This window comes from Neophocaena asiaeorientalis, unplaced genomic scaffold (assembly GCF_003031525.2).
Source record: "Neophocaena asiaeorientalis asiaeorientalis breed wild unplaced genomic scaffold, Neophocaena_asiaeorientalis_V1.1 scaffold35, whole genome shotgun sequence".
In the NCBI taxonomy this organism is placed as follows: domain Eukaryota; kingdom Metazoa; phylum Chordata; class Mammalia; order Artiodactyla; family Phocoenidae; genus Neophocaena; species Neophocaena asiaeorientalis.
The window spans coordinates 1,753,465-1,776,931 of NW_020172984.1; the positions used below are offsets into that span (position 1 = coordinate 1,753,465).

The window sequence follows — 23,467 nt, forward strand, 5'->3', positions numbered from 1 at the left end:
TAAATGGGAAAGAGAACAAGAGACAAACTAAAAGAGACATAGAAAGTTATAGAAAAATTGTGAAAAAAGGAATCTTTGGGAAGAAATTTTATGTATGGTCAGGACTGGTTAAGATTGGAATAAATTTATTTAAGTAAATGAGTTTTAATACAAAAGTAAGGCTGTGCAAAATTAGAATTTGGTTTTCTCTCTGATATTGAACATATAAAAAAAAAAGTCCAGTCTGAAATTCCTTATGAAAAGTTCCAACAAAGCAGATTAGGAGGGCCTACATGGTCAGTTGCAATTCTTGCTGTATTTAAGTAGATAAACAGGCCAAGTTTATTGAAACTAAAATTATTTTGCAAACAAATTTGTCTTAAGTTGACTACCTTTGGTAGAAAATTCGGGTGATGGGATTTCCCTGGTGGTGCAGTGGTTAAGAATTTGCCTGCCGGGCTTCCCTGGTGGCGCAGTGGTTGAGAGTCAGCCTGCCAATGCAGGGGACAGGGGTTCGTGCCCCGGTCCGGGAGCATCCCACATGCCGCGGAGCGGCTGGGCCCGTGAGCCATGGCCGCTGAGCCTGCGCGTCCGGAGGCTGTGCTCCGCAACGGGAGATGCCACAACAGTGAGAGGCCCGCGTACCACAAAAAAAAAAGAAAAAAAGAATCTGTCTGCCAACGCAGGGGACACAGGTTCGAGTCCTGGTCCAGGAAGATCCCACATGCCGCCAAGCAACTAAGCCCATGCGCCACAACTACTGAGCCCTTGTGCCACAACTACTGAAGCGTGTGCGCCTAGAGCCCATGCTCCATAACAAGAGAAGCCACCACAATGAGAAGCCCGCGCACCGCAACGAAGAATAGTCCCCGCTCACCGCAACTAGAGAAAGCCCGCGCACAACAACGAAGACCCAATGCAGCCAAAATAAATAAATAAATAAGCTTATAAAAACAAGATTTTAGAGAGAAAATTTATGTTTTAGTAATACACTGTGGATATTAGCTTCTAATACTGTCCATTGTCTTTGAGGTTTGTTTTCTATCTATAAACTGGACTAGATCCTCAATTCTTCTAGTTTCCTCATATCTAGCTACAACTCTCTGAACAAATGTCTGCTTTTTCCCATCCTTTTGATTTGGAATTGTTGAGAATTGCCTTTTCTCCTGAAGCCCTGCAAACTAAAACTAGAAAACTTGATATAAACTTCAGAGAAATCACCACAGTTGCTCATGTTTTAGACAATCTTTTTTGTGCCTCTTGCTATGTGGGCCACTCAGAAAGTTTACTGGTATACCTGATGACATCACCAAAGACATTCGAGTGACAAATGAGGAAAATCTGTCAAATTGTCACTGCCTGCCCTATTCCATCTGAATATGCTTTAAGCCAGACATCTAGAAATCTCCACTGGCTGCCTTCAGATCCCAGGAACTGGGATTATGTGTCTGCTCTAGTCATTAACCATTGTTTTATTTTGTCCCCATAGAAATGCCTCATTAAATGCCTGTTTGCTTGCACCACAGCCCTATTTTGGGGAGCCCACCTGAATCACCTTCTCCTAAAATGAGTCTAACTGAACTAATCTATTGTCAGGACTAAGAGACTGGTTCAGTGAGATAAAACAATCTTCCAACTCAGCTTCTGGACTATGAAATTTCTTGGGGGAAGTTTTAAAGGTGGGACGGTAGGGGAGCAAAATTTGCCTCCCTAAAATGTTTCTCTTTGGCATGAGCATTATTTTATGCTGATTATTTTTAAGAAACAAAAGACTCAGGAAGTCTTTCTTTTTACCTCCACCTTAACTGCCTAAAAGAATTTAGATAAAGGGCCTGGTCCAGGAAGAGCACCATCGCAGGAGATACCTACACAGAATATGGGCTACGAGTGGTAAGGGGAGCTCTTCAGGGCCTGGAGACCAGTGTCTTCTTTGTGTCCCATTGTCTCTGCATAGCCCAGCAAACATTTGTTTACCAAACATTTTCCCATCTTCCTGTAAAGTGTTTTCCTCCCCTTTGGAGTCCCAAATCCCTAACCCCTTCTTCTCTTCTCAGATGGCATGTAAGCCTCATTTGCCTAACTTGGTTTAGGGCCTCATATTCTTATAGACTCCCACACATAGGTAATTAAATTCATTTTTTTCTCCTGTTAATCTGTCTGGTGTCAATTTAACCATTAGACCAGCCAAAAAAAACTCAAAAAAGATAGGGGGGAGATTTCCCCCTTACCAACATATTATTAACACTTCCTAACACATATTTTCTAGTTTTAAAAAATTGTTCAACTATTTCAATGACTTAATTTAAATAGGTTGAGTATTTCTTTCCAAAACAAGTATTTTATTTTATTTACTTTGTTTTCAATATAACATCCAGATATTTACTTAATATAAATAAAAGCATACCTTTTTTACATTGAAACAAGAAGGTATGTTTCTTTACTAGGTTCAACCATCTGCATAGAATTTAAGCTTTTATTTAGGGGTGTGGAGAGGAGCTCTGGTAGACCCAGTATTCTACCTTCATAATCCTTGAACCTGTTTGAAGGAGAAGCAGCCGTGGTGGTACTTTGTTTTCCCAGAGCCGGAGCAAATGCTGGCTCTGAAGCACACAGCTCTTTGGTGTGTATATGTATGAGTATGCATTCTAATGAGAGTGGAGCTTTTAAAACAAATTCCCTTATACCCATTGATCTTCCCCTGAACAACTTGAGGCAAGAGTTCCTTACTTAGGTTTATACTCAGCTTCCTTTCTACTTTTGGGGAAACACCAAAACCTTTTATTCTCCCTTTTGGAAGTGAGATTTGAGAATCAGATGAAAACGGGTCCACCTTAGCCTATAGGCTTGAGTCACAAGTCACCATGAATCATTCCGTTAAGTTAGAACCTGCATTTTCACATGATACCTAGCCTAGTTACTGATCCAGAGGAGGCACTCTAAATATTTGGTGAGTGATTAAGGCAGTACCTCAGGATGTGAGGACAGCCCTTCATCTAAGAAAGGCTTGTCCTTTCTGAACAATTCTCTGCTTTACAGCAACTAGAGTGAAAGACAAGAAGATCTAATCTTAACCAGTGTGGCTGAGTGTAGAAGGAAAGGTGATATCTTAGACTAACAGCTATTAAGGTTGTAGTGTAAAACTTGATGTTACATTAGGAAGCAAATACATAGTCAATGCATTTATCAGTGTACAAGTGATAAGATGTACCAGATGTCTTGTATTTCAGTGCCTGGTTCTTTTCCTCCTCTCATCCCCCTTTTCTGGAAATATAATGGTTGTGCATCTGCTTCCAATAATTCTGATTACTATTTACTGAAAACTTAGATGCAAATAACACTATGCCCTAGGGCATGAGGGATATAAACATGAATAAGACCTCTTATTCCCTCTGCCTTGTCAGAATAAAGTCCATTTTCTTAAAGCTAAAATTTCCAGTTATTACACAGTGAGGTGGAGTAGATAAAGAAGGTTTTAAGATTCAGAATGGTTAGAATCTTGGCTCTGCTACCTATCAGCTGTTTGACCTTGGGTGATTTATTTCCCTTAATCTCTAAAATGGTAATAATTAACAGGCACTTTAAGGGAGATTGTGAAGCTTAAATGAGAATATAGGCGAAGCATTTTGTTTTGTAGTTAGTGAACACCAAAACCAATCTAGTGCCAGAAGGTCAGGTTCTTCCTTTTTATAGCACTCTGCCCCTATTAGGTGGTCAAATGTTTTTCAGATTGTTCCTGATTAGTAACTGTTTCTAGATTTAGTTGAAGATTTAAGTGATGCTGGTTCTTGTAACTGCTATTGTTTGAGAATCAAGATTGAGAAGCGAGTTGTCAGGTAAACTATACTGGTAAAATAATCAATAGACTATTTATTTCCAAGATATATTTGCCCACTTTTTCATTTTATACATTCTGTAAAGTTTTTGTTGTTGTCGCTGTGTTTTTAACATCAAGACCCTGGGTAACATTAACTTGTGTTTACATTTATTTTTCTGTCACTTATCACTGAGAGCGTTCTTAATGAAGACTTTATTCCAGGAGTTAATCAGGGCTAGGCAATTGAAGTTTTGCAGTTAAGCTTCTGTGCTTAAATTGTTTTCCATCAGTTTGTAAATATTTTTCTTAGAACCTTTTCCTCAAGCTATAGCTTCTTTTATCTTGAATTGGGTCAAATTCTTCCTTTCCAGAAATGTTTCTGATGTTTATTACCAGTCCATTTTGCCACATTTCCCTCACTTTGGGAGGCCCCACTTACTCTTGGCTTTTAGCCTTTGTGAGGACCAAGTTCTTACAGGTTTGTGTCCTGTATTATTTCGTTAGCTCTACATGGTTTTACCCCTGAATGCTTAATTCAGCTCGGTTGAGCATCAGGTATATTTGTGGAATGCTGCTGCACCGATAGGGTGGGAACTAGTGAGGTCTGCTGTCATGGGGCTTACAACCAAAACGGGTGATGGGAAACAGTGAATGTGTTAAGTGTTAAATAACAAAAATACTTCAAGCATCAAGAAGGGGGGATTAAACTGCTGGAGTCTTCAGGAAGGAAGTGGAACCGGGAAAAGCAGAGGAGAAGGCGGCGAGATTTATTTCGTTATCCCTTATTAATAGATCAACAGCGAGGAGTCTTAAGAGTCACTTCTAATGCGCAGACGACTCTCCATTCGGAGGAGACAACCCCCTCAGCCCTATTTCGGGACGCGGGGTCACCAGCCACCAAAGGGTCTGCGTGCCGGCTGCTGGTCTCTCACGCAGTCGCCGCGCCGGCTTTTCCTTCGAGTCCAGCTGGTCCTTGGAGCGCTAGCGGGGAGCCGGTCCAACAGACCAGCCCCCACCGTGCCCCGGGCTGGCGCCCGCCCAGCCGACTCTCCCTTCGACGCAGGCACCTGCCTGGCCGCCCCGCTCGGCGGGGTCCTGAGGCGCCTCGGTGAAGCGCGGCGATTGGCTGCGGCTCGGGGCTGGTGCTCGGCTGCAGCGCCGCTTGACAACCGCAGTGTGTGAGAGGCTGAGCTGACGGTCGCCGGTCCGGGAGGGGGAGACGGGAGGAAAGACAGACTGACGAGCTGATGGATTGACGCGCGGGCGGCTGGAGGCAGGACCGACGTCGAGCCCAGACCGCCGCCCCTCACACTCCCTTTCCAGCCCAGAGCTCGCCGCTTGGGGGCCCCGTCTCCGGCCTCTGCGCCGCTTTCTCCTCCGCGATTTCTCCGGGCTCGTCCCGGAGCCCTCAGGTGAGCGACTTCGGAAGGCGGAGGCGGGGTCGGGCCGCGCTGCACACCTCGGGTTGCCATGGTCACCCGTCACCGCCTGTCACCACTTGACAGGGCTGCGACCGTGGCGACCCCCAAGGGCGGCGTTCGCGGCCCCGGAGAAGGGTCTTGGGTAGGCTTGGGTGCTGACTGGGTGGCGACTGGGGTCGTGGGCGAGGCCCCGGCGCCGACGGATGGGGGCCAGGCCCCGACGGGAAGCCGCCGCTCCTGAACCACACCTTTCTCTCGCTGCCAACCCGGCTCCGGGGGCCGAGCGACGGCCCTCGCCCTGGCACCGCCCGCCCCTGACCAGTAAGCCAGCGCAGGGTTGGTGCCCACCTCGCTGCTGTTGTGGGGCGGGAGGGCGGCTGACTGCGCTGATTTTTCCTTCCTCGCCCCTCTGCCGAGCCCGAGCGACAGCCGAGGGACGCGCTCGCGTCCCATTCTGGGCACGCCTTGGCCGGGAGGAGGGGAGAGCGCTGCGGGGCTGGGGCAGCCCCGCGGGGGCCGGGTTTGGCCTTTCTGACGTCAGTGGTCAGTGGCAGCAGGGCTTTGGGGGTCTGGGCGGGGTCGCGGAGGGGGGCAGCGACTGGATTTGGAACTCGGGTTGGACCGGTGCCCCGGGGACGTCTGCGTAGGAGACACGGGAACGGGAGCTTGTAGAACTCTTTGGGTTAAGCCGCTTTCTTATGTTGGGGAGAAAGAGATTGGGGCTGCAGCTCTGGCGCGAGGCCTTGGGCGAAAGGGGCGGGGGCAGGCAGGGGCGGCCTTTGACCAGTATTTGATTTTTTTCTTTTCTGTACCCAGAGGTGCAGTCAGTAACCACGCATGGTATCTGAGCAGAGCGTTTTTGGCAACTTTGTTCTCTCTGCATAATGAAGGGAGAAGTCTTTGTTCCACCCACATTCATAGGTTATGATCCTAACACTTATTTCCCTCCCTTTGCTGCGGACTTCTTAGAATGCTTCAAGAAGTTAATGGCACAGAGATTAACATGTAGGCTTTAATACGCTATAAACCTTTTCTTTACGGTAAATCCAAGTAGAATATTTTTTGTCTCCAGTGTTGGTACGTGTTGCCTTGAAATTTTACTAGACAGGAGAAACGCCTAAGAGCCCATTTTCCTTTTTATGACATATTCTGTGGTCTCGTTTAGGAGGAAAATGTAATGAACAGTTTTACCTTAGGTTTCAGTGGGTAGAGTGCTTCCACACAGGAAAGAAAAATTATTTTAGTGACCAACCAATTAAGCCATAACCGTATATTGTTAGGGGAAAAACACACACAAACACTTGAATTTGATGCCATTATGAATATGTAATTTTTTTGTGAAGGAATTTTAACCTGTTTTCTTCCCACCCTCCCACTTCCTAATTCTTGTCTTTTTCTTTTTTTTTTAAAGTCAGTACTAGGAATGTATCATAAGAGAGCAGGGGTACTATCTTATGTTCCTAGTTACATAATTATGTTCAGCCTCTTTTTCTGTTTGTGAAATCGAGTTTATCAGTTAGTTACTTACTAAATAGTGTGTGATATGCTTTGATATATGCTGCAAAATAAGTATGAAAAGATGCAGTTTTCCTCAGTAGCTCAGTAAGCTGGAAATCAGATTTCTAGGATTTAAGTTTCCCTTTGCTACTGATTGCAATCTTGGAAGAGGTACTTACCCTACTAGTGACTTAATTTCCAGATGATAGTACTTGCTATTGTATTAGTCTCAGAATGAGCTCTGAAGTTGAACAAAGTAAAGTATTTGAAAGCACTTTGGAAAAAAATTTAAGGCATCTGTTGATTACCTTTTAACAGAATGGAGCATTGACATGGCTAATTAAAATTTTCTGCATGATCTATTTAGTATTTCTAGGTCCAGGACCTTATTTCTTACAGTGGCCTTAAAATGGCTCATGGAAACTATTAAGATGCGTCTTTACTCCGTGGCAGAGGTTCTTTATTACTGTGGTGACATGGAGAAAAGGGTGTTTCCTCCCTATATGTGGGTCAGGATTGCTTTCCTGCTTTCAGTAGGGTATTCTCATATTTTAGAAAATAAGACTATGGCCAATAACTGTTACTTGAGTTTCATTTGGTGTTAAATAATCCTCAGCGTGCATCATTGGTTCTTGAATAATCAAGAAATAGCTTACTTTATCCCCCCGACCTTTGCTTTTCAAATAGGAGTATTAGTGATATGCTGCAATGTGCCAAGAGATAAATCTGTCGTCACAGAACATGGCACACACTAATGGAGTTGTCATCAATTTCACTTGAAGAGCTGGATAAAAAATAGTGTTTTATATTAAACAGAAGATATATGGAGAATGTAATAGTCACACTAATTTCTAGGTAAAATTCAAAGACTTCAAAGAAATTTTATGCTTATGGGCTCTGTGGGGATGGGTTCAGTTTTTTCTGTCCTTATGGAGAAAGGTTTAAGAAGCATTGCCTTAGACTTACTCGGCTAATAAATGACAAATCACTTCATAAGACAGGAAATAAGTTGAATTCCGTTTTCTAAAACTTTGACATTAGCCTCAAGATTACTTGGATCCTAACTATGCTCTCTTTGTTTTCACCCCTGTATATGTTAGAATGTTATAGTGGAAAGGTCACAGGATTTTAGACCCGGTCGTCCCATTCTTGCTTCTGCACTTTTTGCAGTGTGACCTTAGACAAGTAACTGATGTCTCAGAGTATTAGTGTAATCATCTGTAAAATGAAACTGGAGAGTTGTGAGTGTTATATAGATGATGGATGGGAGTATTTAGCACAGGATCTGACATAGTGGATACACAATAAATGTTAGTTACTTTTTCACAATAATGTTACTTTTCCCTTCCCATCTCTGCATGTTAGGATATTAACAATCCCTCAGACCCATTCTTAGCAAGATACCTCAGAACTTCCATAGCATTTTTTTGTAATTTTTTATGATACTCTTTACTTTATATTTTATGTATATTATTTTTATACAGAAGACTTTAATCCAGGTCTTCATTAAATCCAGTGCTGACCTATGTCAGAGAATACTTTTTTTTTTTGACATTTAATTTTGAGACTATTACATTGAATAGCCAAAGCTTACATACTTCAGCTGATTTTTCTTCCTTTTTATTTTGAGTTTGTTTTTGTTTGTGTAAAAAGATACCTTACAAAACACCACACCCTCCCTTAGAAGCCTTTGTTTTGTGTTTTATCTTCTTGTTCACCATAGTAACTCAATCATTGTATCCCAGGGATGCAGCATCGTGCCAGCACATAATAGACACAAGTATTTTTAAATGAATACTTACTTCAAACATGTTACCACAAGTAGGAGTCTCTCCATGTGGCATCTTTAACATCTAATCAGGATTCCCAATGTTTCAAAGTTACACCTAAAATTTTTTTAAAAAACAAGGTAAAAAAAAAAACAAACAAGGTAAACTTTTTCCAGAGTAAATTTTTATACTTTATCTGTAGCACAGTAGCACTTCCATAGCATGTTATTAGCAACCCTAAGGACAATGCCCTTACCTTATGAGTTCTAAAGGGGATAAGTTTATATTGCACCAATCACATGCTTGCCACTCTACTAGGAGGCTGATCCCATTTCACAAGTCAACACTCTATGTTATAGAGAAACAGTACTACATGAAAAAGGACATAAAATTTTTATACTATTTATAGTTGATATATTTGATTTAAATAATGAATTCTGTGAAATGAATGAGTTTCTATGATTAAGTGCCATGTTTTGTGACTTTTGTTGATCTATTGAAAAAGAAAATGGAGCTTACATAAAATCTTTGCGAAAGCTTTACAGAACTGAGCTAAAATTGGTGCCTTAATGTCCATTTTGGTTTAACATTTTTTCCTGTTTATTTATTTATCTATTTTCTTCCAGTTTTATTGAGATATCATTGACATATAGCACTGGATAAGTTTAAGGTGTACAGCATAATAATTTGACTTACATACATTATAAAATAATTATCACAGTAAGTTTAATAAACATCCATCATCTCATATAGATACAAAATTTAAAAAATAGAAAAAAATATTTTCCCTTGTGATGAGAACTCTTAGGATTTACTCTCAACAACTTTCCTGTATAATATACAGCAGTGTTAATTATTTTTATCATGTAGTGCATTACATTCCTAGTACTTGTTTATCTTATAACTGGAAGTTTGTACCTTTTGACAGCCTTCATCCAGTTCTCCCTCCCCTGCTCCTTACCTCTGGTAACCACAAATCTGGTCTCTTTTTTCTATGAGTTTGTTTGTTTGTTTTTGAAGTATAATTGAAGTATAATTATTGAAGACACTGTTAGCTCCTATTATATAAAATAGTGATTTGATATTTCTATACATTTCAAAATGATCACCATGATAAGTCTAGTTACAATATGTCACCCTACAAAGATACTACATAGTTATTGACTATATTCCCCACACTATACATTTTATACCCATGACTCATTTGTTTCAGAACTGGGAATTTGTACCTCTTAATTTCCCTCACCTATTTCTTTTCTCCTCCAACACCCTTCCCCTCTGACAACCACCTTTTTGTTCTCTATGTATAACTGTTTCTGTTTTATGTTTTTTAGATTCCACGTATAAGTGAAATCATACAGTATTTACCTCTCTCTGTCTGACTTATTTCATTTAGCATAATACCCTGAAGGTCCATCCATGAAAAGACTTCATTCTTTTTTATGGCTGAGTAATATTCCATTGTGCATATATGTGTGTGTGTGTGTGTGTGTGTGTATATATATCTATATATAAAAACACACACACACCACATCTTCTTTCTCAGTTCATCTACTGATGGGCACTTAGGTTGCTTCCATATCTTGGCTTTTGTAAATAATGCTGCAGTGAACATAGGGGTGCATATATCTTTTCTAATTAATGTCTTCGTTTTCTTCAGATAAATATCCAGGAGTGGAATTACTGGGTCCTATGGTAGTTCTATTTTTAATTTTTTGAGGAATCTCTGTACTGTTTTCCATAGTGGCTGCACCGATTTACATTCTCACCTACAGTCCACGAGGGTTCCGTGTTCTCCACATCCTCACCAGCACTTGTTATTTGTTGTCTTTTTCAATAATAGCCATTCTGACATGTGTGAGGTAATATCTCATTGTGGTTTTGATTTGTATTTCCCTGATGATTAGTGATGTTGAACATCTTTTCATGTGCCTATTGGCCATCTGTATATCTTTGGAAAAATGTCTGTTCAGATTCTTTACCCATTTTTTAATCAGGAATTGGGTTGTTTTTTGATGTTGAGATGTGTGAGTTCTTTGTATATTTTGGATATTAACCCCTTACTGTATATATTGTTTGCAGATTTTTGTAAATTTTGCTGTTTTGTTGTTTACATTATTTTGAGAGCTTGGAACTAGAATTGGGTTGGTCTTCTTTCCAACTTCAGGAAAAGCTTTTGAAATGAAATTCTGGGAAGTGCAAAAAACAATATCTCACAACTAGATGGTGTAAAGCAACTTTAGGTGTGTCTAGGTGTGTTCATTGTATAGTACCCACATAATGGGAATTGTTAATTTCACTGTGTACAGTTGTTGACCAGACCATACCTGGAGTATTGTGTTCTATTTCAGATACTTTAAAGAGAGAGATTAACAAATGTTCAGAGGAGAATGACTAGAATTGTAGGGGATCTGGAAGGTATGTGAAGAATGGTTGAAGGAAGTAGGGAAATAGACCTGATGATTGTCAGATTCAAATGCATAAAAGTTTTTAATGTAACAGATTTTTATTATGCTGACCCAAAGACATACCTAGATGAAAGTAGATTTTAATTCAATATTAGAAAACAAAACAAAATGCCTTTTTATACTTGAGAAAAAATTGAAGGAATTCTGTATTATCTATTGCTGTGTAACAAATTACCCCAAACTAAGTGGCTTAAAATAGCAAATATTTATCTCACTGTTTCTGAGGGTCCCAACATCCCAGCTGGGAGCCTCTGATTTTAGGTCTCTCTTGAGGTTGCAGTCAAGTTTCTTACAGGGGCTGTGGTCTCACCTGAAAACTCGACTTGGGGATGATCTCCTTCCAAGCTCAGTGACCTGGACCTCTGTTCCTTGTTGGACTGAGGGCTTCCGCTCTTCACAGGCTGTTGACTGAAGGCTTCCCTCAGTTCTTTGTTACTTGGACCTTTCCACAAGGTTGCTTCATGACATGGCAGCTGGCTTCCCAGAGTGAGCAGTCTGAGAGAGGGCACATGCCTGCCCTCAGGATGGATGTTACCATCTCTTTATAAATCTTGGAAATGACATCCCAACACTTCCACTCTGTACTTGGGTACAAATGAGTCAGTAAATCCAGTCCACACTCAAGGGCCAGGGACTACAAAAGGATGTAAAAACACTAGCAGTCTTATTGGTGACCGCCTTAGAGACTGTCTTCCATAGGTGCCTTGGGGGGTATAGAAATTTTCTGTCATTGGAGGCATTTATGTAGAGGTTGGCAGACCATCTCTCAGAGTTAAGTGTTCAGATATTCTGTACTAAATTAGAGAGTGGACAGAGGTACCTTCCAACTCAATTCTATGATAAGTTTATAAATGCGAAGGAAGTAGAAAAGCTAAGGATAGAAAACTTTAATGGGTAATTATATAGTATATACTCTGTTGTACTTCTTTCTATAGTTAATACTTGTATAATTTGTGTTATTTTTAGTAAGCTTTGAAGTTTTTGTGACTCTTGGTTCGGTACATTTTCTTATGTTTCTGAATGTACCGCTATATAATAGATATAGTCCTATACTTGCTGACAAACCATTTTTTATGTAGTTCAGTTTTGAAGCATACTCACATATCTTTAAGTTCTGCTTTTCTCGTTGAAAACAAAAAAGTGTGGGAGTAAAAAAAGAACATAAAGGATAAGTTTAATCTATTTTACAAAGCACTCTTTTGGTACCTTGGCTTTAGGTGTGACAGAAAACTATACTAGAGATTTCATCATATAATGAAAGGTTCAGTTGTGTTCTTAGATAAAGCATACATTTTACCGCAGTTAAGGTAAAAACACACAAACAAGCAAATAAAGAATACTGTATGAATTTATATGAATATTCACTTTGATCTTAGTTGATGTAGCATTAATTTGTGATTAGAGTCTATACTTAAAATTTTTGATACAAATATTAATCTTAAAACAATTCTACATTTCTTACTTACATGTGTTTTTATAGGTTGAAATTTTGCTTAATAAACATTTGAATGTTTACGATAAGGTGCTGTGATAATTTAATGAATAAGCTATTTAAAACTCCTTTGGGACTTCCCTGGTGACATAGTGGTTAAGAATCCCCCTGCCAATGCAGGGGATAAGGGTTTGAGCCCTGGTCAGGGAAGATCCCACATGCCATGAAGCAACTGGGCCTGTGCGCCACAACTACTGAGCCTGCACACCAGAACTGCTGAAGCCCGCGCTCCGCAACCAGAGAAGCCACCGCAGTGAGAAGCCCGTGCACTGCAACAAAGAGTAGCCCCTGCTCGCCGCAACTAGAGAAAGACCACGCGCCGCAACGAAGTCCCAACGCAGCCAATAAATAAATAAATAAACGAACATCCTTTATCTTAAAAAAAAAAATTAAGTGTGGTTTATCAAGTAGGGTTAGGAAGTATATTTTATTAGACCTGGAGAGATCTTTTAAAATAAAAAATAGGGCTTCCCTGGTGGCGCAGTGGTTGAGAATCCTCCTGCCGATGCAGGGGACACGGATTCGTGCCCTGGTCCGGGAAGATCCCATGTACTGCGGAGCGGCTGGGCCATATTAATGTAGACTTCTAGCTTGTTTACCCACCCTATTAACATTGTTTAATAGAAAAATAATTTGAAGAATCATAGAACTATGGACCTCTGTTGGAATAATTTTTATATATTATTTCAGGAAAATGAAGGTTTTTCATTTTGGCATATTTAGATGACTCTATCCATTTTATGTTTTTCCTTGCTTTTGTAAAGTATTGATGCCCTTCCCTTTCTTGGGAATCAGTGTGATACAGTAGGAAGAGCTTTAGAATCTGGTCAACTTATGGTTCCAATCTTGATCTAGGGTTTTAAACTTTGTCTACCGTATTTTCTTCCTTCCTTCCTTCCTTCTGTCCCTTCCTATTTCTATCTCTCTGTCTCTCTTTGCCTCTCCTCTATGTCTCTTATTTCTTTTACTCTTTCACAGTCAGAAATTCTAATTTTTATTGTTACAAAGCTTAGGATATGAGTTGGGGAGGAGGAGGCAATTTCTTACCTGACTATCAAGATAAGGCAGCCCAGATGTTTAAGGAACTAATGAAAAATTGATCTAAAAGTTAGTCTAAATATATATATTTTTTCCTCCTCTTTGCCCCTTCGTTTTGTTACACAATTAAATAGGTTCCCTCAGGTACTTTTAAGAGATTTCCTGGATGGTGTTGACAGGGATGTTGATATCAGGATTTATGTCCTGACACACTTCTGAAAGAAGTATTCAGCTGCTAGTGAGATGTTCAGCCTTAATATAAATACTGGGCTAATTTTTTAACCTTACAAAGCTTAGTATCTTCATCTGTAAAATGGGGATGAAATTGCCAATCTTGTAAGATTGTTATAAAGATCAATTAAAACAATACAAGTAAAGATCCTAGAATAGTTTTTGTACCCAATAGTTTTTGCATTGTAAATGTAGCAATTGATACTATCTTTGGGATTCTATTCTACCTGGTACCTTGATATAGAAGAGAACTTTTGAGATCTAATTCTATAATTTTTTTCATTTTCACAGTTTTTTCTGTATAAAATTAAAAATTTTATTTATATAAGAAATGTATGTATAAATGTACAAGTAATGCATGAATATATATTGGTTGTAAACCATTCATATAATACAAATGATAAAGAGTAAAAAAACTCCCTTCAACCCCTTTCCCTTCCTAGTTCCCCACCCTCTATCCAATCTCATTCCTCTCTTCAGAGGTAACCACTCTGAACAGTTTGATAAGTATCACTCCAGTCCTCTCTTTGTCATTTATTTAGACACAGAGATATTATGCCCTCCCTTTTAAAAAAGATAAATTGGCCTATTTATATAAATCCATTCAACAAATATTTATTGATAGCTGTATTGTTCTGTGATGTGCCTTTTTATTGTTAAGGTACAGTAGATCTACATCACTGCATTAGTATTCTATAGTGTGAATTTACCATAATTTAACAATTCTCCTATTGATGAGAGCTCAGTTTGTTTCTAGTTTTTCTCTATTACGAGCAAATCTTAAGGAACATCTTTGTATATGTATCTTTATATATATTTGCAAGTATTTTTGCAGAATAGGTTCCTAGAAATAGAATTGGAATCGGTGAGTCAAAGAGTATATACATTTAAAATTTTCATAGATGAAAATTTCATGCTGTCAAATTCTTTTTTCAAAACGTCTGTCCCAGAACTTCGCTGTTGGCACAGTGGTTAAGAATCTGCCTGCCAGTGCAGGGGACATGGGTTTAATCCCTGGTCTGGGAAGATCCCACATGCCGCCAAGCAACTAAGCCCGTGTGCCACAACTACTGAGCCTGTGCTCTAGAGCCTGCGAGCCATAACTGCTGAGCCTGCACACCCCAACTGCTGAGCCCGCGTGCTGCAACTACTTAAGCCTATGTGCCTAGAGCCTGTGCTCTGCAATAAGAGAAGCCACCACAATGAGAAACCTTCACCACAATGAAGAGTAGCCCGCTCGCCGCAACTAGAGAAACCCTGTGTGCAGCAACAAAGATCCAACACAGGCAAAAAAAAAAAAAAAAGGCCTAATTTATATTCTTAACAGAGCATATGAAGGGGCATTTACACTCTTGCCAACACTATATATTATCAGGTCTTTTAAATTTTTCCATAAATGGTATCTTTAATATTACTAGTGAAGTTGAACGTCTTCTCATAAATTCTTTGGTTATTTGTAGTTCTGTAAATTGTCTGGATTTTTTGCTTATTGTTCAACTGGAATTTTGGGGGAGATACTGATTTGAAGATGCTATTTTTATGTTCTAGATGATAATCACTTAGCTGTTTATATGTATTGTATTTGGTCCTTGTTTGTCCCTTGTCTTTTAACTTCATGGCAACTTCTGTTAAATGGAAGATTTACATTTTACATTTTTAGTGCCAAATTTAGCAATTTTTAAATTTATCTTTTCTGTTTTTTAAAAAAATAAATTTATTTATTTTTATTTTTGGCTGTTTTGGGTCTTTGTTGCTGCGCACGGGCTTTGTCTAGTTGCCACGAGTTGGGGCTACTCTTTGTTGTGGTGCACAGGCTTCTCATTGTGGTGGCTTCTCTCGTTGCGGAGCGCAGGCTCTAGGCAGGCAGGCTCAGTAGTTGTGGCGCATGGGCTTAGTTGCTCCGTGGCATGTGGGATCTTCCCGGACCGGGGCTCGAACCCGTTTGTTCCCCCTGGATTGGCAGGCGGATTCTTAACCACTGCGCCACCAGGGAAGTCCACCTTTTCTGGTTTTTATGTGACTCAATTATACAGCCTGTGTCTGCTTATCTTGTACATTTTTAGTATTTTAGTAATTAAGTATGTTTTTAAAATACTTGTGGGTTTGAATATGCAAATAATTCAAATACTTTAATCTCATAAAGAAAGATTGAAATAGTATTTGAATCTTATCTGAGAAGAGGTCTCAGGTTATAAAAGAAATACAAATCACACCGAAATGTTATTGCTTCATTATATACACAATGAATACATTATATTCATTATATTTCTAGTTCTTTCCAGTTTTTTGCAATTGGAAATTCATTATCTGTGTTTCATGTATAATATTTCAATTTTTTGGAATAGGTAATAATTGTACATGGTACAAAATTGACAAGGTACAAAAGGGTATGTAGTGAAAAATCTTCTTCCATTTCTATTCTTTATTATCCAGTTTTCCCTCTTGGAGGCAGCCGTTTTTATCAATTTCTTGTGTCTTTTTCCAGAGATATTTTATGCATATATACAACATATTGTTTATGTTAATTGATTCTTTTCTTTTTATAGCTATATAAAGCTGCACCTGCTTTAAACATAATTTGTTCTTCACACCAAAAATCATTCACAGTTCCAGAAGGTAAATTAAAATAATTGATGAATAGAGAACAGCTGTCAACAGTAAGAAGGGACATACACACGCTGCATCCGTGTTAGCCGATTAGCAGACGTGACAGAGCCTTGCAGTTAGAAGGGCTTTTCTTTTGTTTGTTTACTTAAATGATCTAAAACAAGTCTATTTTCTTCCTTCTTATTAAACTGACCTAAGGATCAGAGACTTCTGATTATTCCAGACTTGCTATTTCCCCTTAAGAATATATACTTCCTGTTACTGAAATGTGAGTTAAATTATAAAAGTTGAAGGGAAATCATAGAAATTAGCCAAACTAACCCTCTTATTTTATGTATGAAGAAATTGAGGCCCATAGAAATTGTGACTTGCAATGTCACATTTATATTCCTGAAGGACCAGACATTTACAATTAAATGATCTGGCAGCAACATAAGTTTTTGGAATGCTATTTTATTAAAGAGATAGCTAGCAAGTTTTTTCTCACTCTTTTTTTCTTTCTTTTTTTAAGGAAAAAGTACCATAGTCTTACGTTGCAGTTTGATATTTTATGAAAAACCTTCATAGTACTTCATTTCCTTATCTGCATTTTTGCCTGTAAACTGGAATGGTAAAGGACTATTGTTCAACGTTAGGCACTCTGCAATTCTTGTTTATTGTTTAGGATAGAGATGGGGATTAATGGAGCCTCTTTATGCACTTTTTTCTTGATTATAAAATATTTAGTGGCTGTGCCTTAATCTTATGCTTCTGAATCATTCTCAGCCTTATGCTTCTGAATCATTCTTAGCCTTGTGCATTTTTCTTCCTTTCTAATCTGTATTGTAAGTAGAAGAAGAACCTCATTGCAAAGGAACATTTAAATATCTATTTATATTTGGCTAGAAAGCTACCACTGATATATTTTTCATGAAACTGTTTCCATATCTATGTGTGGAAATATACATAGAAGTCAATATATTTCTATTACCATTCTTTTTTTCTTATCTGTTGTTAACATTTTACCTTTAATCTTAGATTTCTAAAAATAATTTTATTTCTTGCCCTCTAATACATTCTTCTAATCTTGATTCACTAAGACAGTAATCAGCAGGAGTCCATATAGAGACGCCATCTGGAATTTAGTTTCTGTAGGTGTTAATTGTATATTAGTACTAAAATACTAACCACTTTCCAGCTGGTTTCCAGATATATTTATTTTTAAAGAAAACTCTTGTTTCCTTACCTCACTTAGTCCAGATATTGAATATAAGTAAACATTTATTTCTTAAAGGAAAATTCATAGCGTTCATGTTTCTGTGATTTTTTTTTTTACAGTAAATCTACCATTTAATATGGAAATACTGAAACACTCTGATTCCTCCTCCCCCATTTTGTTTTCTGTTTTCAGTGGAATACACTTTATTGTTTGTCCTATATAAATTGTGCCTGATGAGTAATTGTTCACATGTACCATGGGCTGGCAGGTCTACCTAAGATGTTATCAAGGCTGACTTTGGCTAAATAGTCAGATTAAAGGGCCAGAGCTTTATCCTTTTGAATGGCTTTTTTTTTTTTTTTTGGCTGCATCACGTGTCTTGTGGGATCTTAGTTCCCTGACCAGGGATCTAACCCATGCCTTCGGCAGTGAAAGCACAGTGTCCTAACCACTGGACCGCCAGGGAATTCCCTTGAATAGCTGTTAGAACAGTTGCAAACAAAAGCATCTACTCTGTACTTTATAAGAGACATTTCTTCTTTGATGTTTTTGCTTCTTAAGTTAATAAGTGTTAATTTATAACCTATTATATACTGTACATCTGATTAAAAAATAATTTTAGTGGTTCCTAAGCTAGTTAAATCTTACTTTGGATTTGTAGTCCCCTTGAGGGGAGGGGAAGAGGCATTTATTATTGAATTCTGCTCCTCTGAATTAGCAAAAAATTCTAGCTTTGTAGTGATTAATAGTTTAAGGAGATTAAAGAATGTACATGAATCATGCTTTTATGTTATGTTTAAAAATATATACATATCTAATTTCTAAATTATATAGTTAGGATTTTGGGAGCCTCTACAAATGTTTCAGTAACACAGGGTGGGTTACAAAAGAATAATTCTAAGATATAGTCATTATGTTATGTGTCTATGTTTTATGTTGTATCTAGCAACAGTAAAGTTTATAAGAGTTAAAATTCTGGGTTGGGTGATTAAAATATCATACTTTTCTACTGGGAATTCTACAGTATAGAATTAAAACTTATCTTTTTAAATGAATTATTTTTTATTTTTTAAATGAATTTTTTAAAACCCTGAATAATTCTAGGGTAATTAAGATATATTTTTTGTATCTATTCAAATTCTAGATATAAAGTCAGTATAAAATATGTATCTGTAAGAATATACTACTTCTTTTTCTCTTAGGTTTTATTAATCAGAAATGATGGCAGCATGAAACTTGTGGGACTATTGCCATAGATTCGTAGTAACTCCAGAGTTACTTAGTATTAGACTGAATGTTGAATGAGGCCTATAAAATGTTTAATATCATTGGATGTATTGAACATTAGAAAATTATAGTCTCAGTTCTGTATTAAGTTGTGTGATTGGTATATGGTGATTTAAGTGAAGTGCCCTCTAAGATTCGAGGGGAGTTTACAATTATTTTTCTGAGAGTTAAATTAGCAAAAGCCATTCTTTTCTAGTAAGAATTATCTGAAGATTTGGGGAATGCTAAAATTGCTAATCTCAGAGACACAGTTCTGAAATATCAGAATTTATTGAATGGAAATATCATTAACTTTATTGTACAGAGTCTTTTGGACAAAGTCTATGAACAGAAGGGTGGTCAGCTCAGAAGACAGCAAAGGGAAACCCAAAGCATGAGGAATTGGGTGGCTGGCCTGTTGGGGGAGAGAGATGTGTGAGTTGTCTGTTTCCTGAGGTAGGCATGTCCTTATTGTGGAGATGGATGTATGAGATTAGCTTAGTCTGATGTCATTAAGTATTTGAATCATAATTATTTTTCCATTCTCTGTCCCTTGTTTATCACCTTCTCCACCTAAGAGAGAAAATGTATTCATCTGATGAACATTCTAGTCTGCTAGATGTTTGTACTTCTCATTATGAAGAAATAAATTGTCAAAATAGTAGACAAAAAATAAACCCATGTGCATACATGCATATGTTTATGTTTCTGTGAATTTGGTTAAAGATAGGTCCTGTGAGAAGATAATTGGTCCTGTGAGAAAGATACGTTTACAGTCTGTTTCATCTGATGAGGTTTGTTTGCAGCTAGTCCGCTTAGCTTGGTAGTCTTTTGTCCTGCTCTGAGCGTGAACATTTGAAAACTGCAACTTAGGCCATTTAACTTGTGTGGCCTCATCTTTAAAATGAGAATGTTGATCTAATGATCTTCAGAATTCCTCCTAGTTCTAATTCTTGATGAATTAACCTGTGTGCTCAATTGTATCACTGCAGACTTACAAGTGAGTGAAGTGATTTGAGAGAGCTGAAACATCACTGATGTTTAGGTTGGCAGTACCGATATGACTTAAAGTTGCACATTTTAACCAACCTTGTTTTGTTTGGTTCCAAAGTATAGGGTACAACATTTTACTTGTTGCTGCTACACTCTATAAGTTTCTTAAGGGCAGAGCCAATGTGTCCTGACTATACAGGACAGTGTCTATCACAGAGAAAAGACAATAAGTGCTTATTGAATTAGTGTGTAGGGCATAGCTAAACATGGTTTGGTTATTAGTGATTTTTTAAAATATTCTTTATTATGGCAAATTTTAAACCTATGTAGGAGTAGACAGAATAATATTGTCTTAGTTCATTTGGGGTGCTATAACAGAATACCATAGACTAGGTGGTTTATTTATAGCATTAATTTATTGCTCACAGTTCTGCAATAGATGCTGGAAGTCTGAGATAAGGGTGCTAGCATAGTTCCGTTCTGGTGATAGCCCTCTTCCCGGTTGCAGACTGCTGAGTTCACATTTTATCCTCATGGAGAGAGTCGAACTACCTTTCTGGGGTCTCTGTTATTTTTTATGATGATGATGATGATGATGATGATGATGATGATGATGATGATTTTTTTAGGAAGAGCGCAAGGGCCGCGAGCGGCCGGGAACCCCGGCCCACCCCCTGCGCCGAGGGTGGCGGAGGATCCAGACACGGATGCGTTCGGCGGCACGCGCGTGCCGCCGCCCCTCCGGCCCCCACGGCCCCCCGGGAAAGGGGCCCACGGGGCCGCCCTGCGACGTCCCCCACCTCTCGGTCAGCACCCGCCTCCCCCTTTCCCCGTCCAGCCCGTGGGCGAGGCCCACGGTGGGGTGGGGAGGAGGCGCGGCGCGCCGGGGTCGGGGGGCGCCACCAGGGGCGCCCCCTGACCTCTCGCCCCGCTTTTCCTTCGGCGGGACGGGCGCCTCCCCCGACAGACCGGCGCGGGCCGGTCCGGGAACATGCGCTCCGAGACCTGCCGCCGCTCCCATCGCGGAGACGGTGGGCAGCCGCCGAGGGTGGGCCGAGGACGCCGCCCGCGGGGTGCTGGGTCGGGGAGTCCGGAGAGCGAGGGAGGGAGGAAGGAAGAAACGGACGCCGAGCTTCCCTGGGCCCCGCCGCCGCCACCGTGGCGGCGGCGGGAGCGACAAACCCTTGTGCCGAGGGCTGACTTTCAATAGATCGCAGCGTATGATTATTATTAAAATTTTTTTTTTATTTGGTCAAGCCGCGCAGCATGTGGGATCTTAGTTCCCCGACCCAGGGATCGAACCTGTGCCCCCTGCAGTGGAAGCACAGCGTCTTAACCACTGGACTGCTAGGGAAGTCCCTGTGGTCTCTTTTATAAGGGCACTAATCCCAACATGAGGGCTCTGCCCTCATTACCTAATCACCTCCCAAAGCCCCCACCTCCTAATACCATCACTTTAGGGGTTAGGATTTCAACATAATGAATTTTGGGAGGACACCAACATTTAGACCATAGCAAATATAATGAACCTCCAATTACCCATTATCCTGCTTTAATGGTCGTGATTATTGTTTTATCTTTACTTCCTCCCACATGCTGCTTCTTGTATTATTTTGAAGCAAATCACAAACTTCATATCAATCTGTAATTCCATTGTGTATCTCTCAAAGATAAGGACTTAAAATCATAGCCATTCCTATATCACACCTTAAAGAATGACTTGGTTTTGACAAATATTACATTAGTTTCACTTAGAATAACTGTATTAAATACTTCCAAGAAACTTGTTATGTGTAGTTTTCAGATAGTTAATAATGCTTAGAAATAATAGAACTAATTTTTGTTTTTGTTCTGTTTAATATTTAGGTTATCAACATGACGGCTGAAGAAACAGTGAATGTAAAAGAGGTTGAAATCATTAAGCTAATTTTAGACTTCTTGAATTCAAAGAAGCTTCACATTAGTATGTTGGCCCTTGAGAAGGAAAGTGGAGTCATAAATGGCCTATTTTCAGATGATATGCTTTTCCTGAGGTATGATTTCATTAGCACTGTGAGGTTTGTAGCTCATTCCAAGAAATGTTAAGTATTAATAAGATAATAGGTACAGTATGGATAGACCTTTGTAATTATGAAAAGACAAAGTATAGTTTTTTAAATGTTTATTTTTGTAAAGAACGTTTACAAAACAAAGTTTTCTGTAGAATGTTTTCAGGAGTAAGATCCAGAGATTCATTAAAAAGAGTCACAACTCTATTGTGTTTGTGGCATCATCATAAAAAATATTTGATTAAGAAATCAGAGACTCTGTAAAGTTAAAAAAATATTTCTGAAATACCTTTTTTATGCTATAGAAGTAAAACATACTCGTTATATAAAATATTCTTTGTAGAAAATACAGAAAAATAAAGAAGAAAAATCAGCCCACCATCCACACATACTACTGATAATTTTCTGTGCATATTGAAAAAAAACCAATTCTGTTGCATTTAGAATTTTGTATCCTGCTTTATCCATTAACATTATAAGAATTCTCTATGTGATTACAAATTTATGCTTTGAAAATTTTCGATTTACTTAATTTCCTAATGATTCCCCTATTTTTAGACAATTAAATTGCAATTTTTCTTAAATACATGCTCTACTGAGCATCTTTCATACATGTGACTATTTCTGTATCTTGAATTATTTCCTTAAAACAAGATTCTTGGAAGTGGAATTACAGAGCAAAAGGGAGTTAACATGTTTGCCAAAATGGAAAGCTAAATATATCCTTCCTTGAATTGGATTGAAAAAGAAAAACCCAAATTTCCAGGCAGAAATGTATTCTGTGCTTATGTGATACCAAATGTCCTTGATAAGAAGTACAGATTCTTGGATATGTAGCATTTTGTGGCTAGGAAAGCCTTAAGAAATGAAATGTTTCTAACTCATGAAGAAGGAGCTTTTTAAAAAGCTTTATTATTAGGAGAGTTTATTTAAACTCATTGCACTTCCCTGTATTTGACATCATGAATGACATTCAGCCCCAGGGAGCTTAGTCAATGATATAGTCAGGAACCAGTACTGAGGCAGTATTCTTTGGGCTCTGTCATTGCTACTTCTGGAATTTAGCAGTGGCTCTCAGATATCCCCATGCAGAAACCTGATGGTTTGTTATGAAGTTTTACTGGTCTTAGGTGAGATTACAGGATAGTAAGTGTTTCATTAAACTAAATGTATTCATCTTAAAGGGCTGCCGGCCTTTGAAATTGTGTCCTTCTTACTTTTGAAATATTAAAATGTCCCTTTAGGGCTTCCCTGGTGGTGCAGTGGTTAAGAATCCGCCTGCCAATGCAGGGGACACGGGTTCCAGCCCTGGTCCGGGAAGATCCCACATGCCACGCAGCAACTAAGCCCGTGCGCCACAACTACTGAGCCCGCGCTCCAGAGCCCGTGAGCCACAACAACTGAAGCCCGTGTGCTTAGAGCCCGTGCTCTGCAACAATAGAAACCACCTCAATGAGAAGCGCGTGCACCGCAACACCGTAACTAGAGAAAGCCTGTGCACAGCAACAAAGACACAATGCAGCCAAAAATAAATAAATAAATAAAATTTTAAAAAGCCTTTAAAAAACAAAATAAAATAAAATGTCCCTTTATAAAATGATTATGATACATATTGTGATTGCTTTTTTTTTTTTTTTTTTTTTTTG

The 23,467-nt window shown here is 39.0% G+C and overlaps 1 protein-coding gene across 1 annotated transcript in view; it reads left to right on the plus strand.

Moving 5' to 3' along the window:
- The first annotated feature begins 4,985 nt into the window (after positions 1–4,985).
- WDR47 (WD repeat domain 47) overlaps positions 4,986–23,467 on the plus strand; it is a 56,720-nt gene continuing 38,238 nt past the window's right edge. Inside the window, exons 1-2 of the mRNA XM_024742130.1 lie at positions 4,986–5,205; positions 21,640–21,806. Coding sequence (XP_024597898.1) covers positions 21,649–21,806 — 158 coding nt within the window. The 5' untranslated portion in view covers positions 4,986–5,205; positions 21,640–21,648. The remainder of the gene's footprint in view (positions 5,206–21,639; positions 21,807–23,467) is intronic.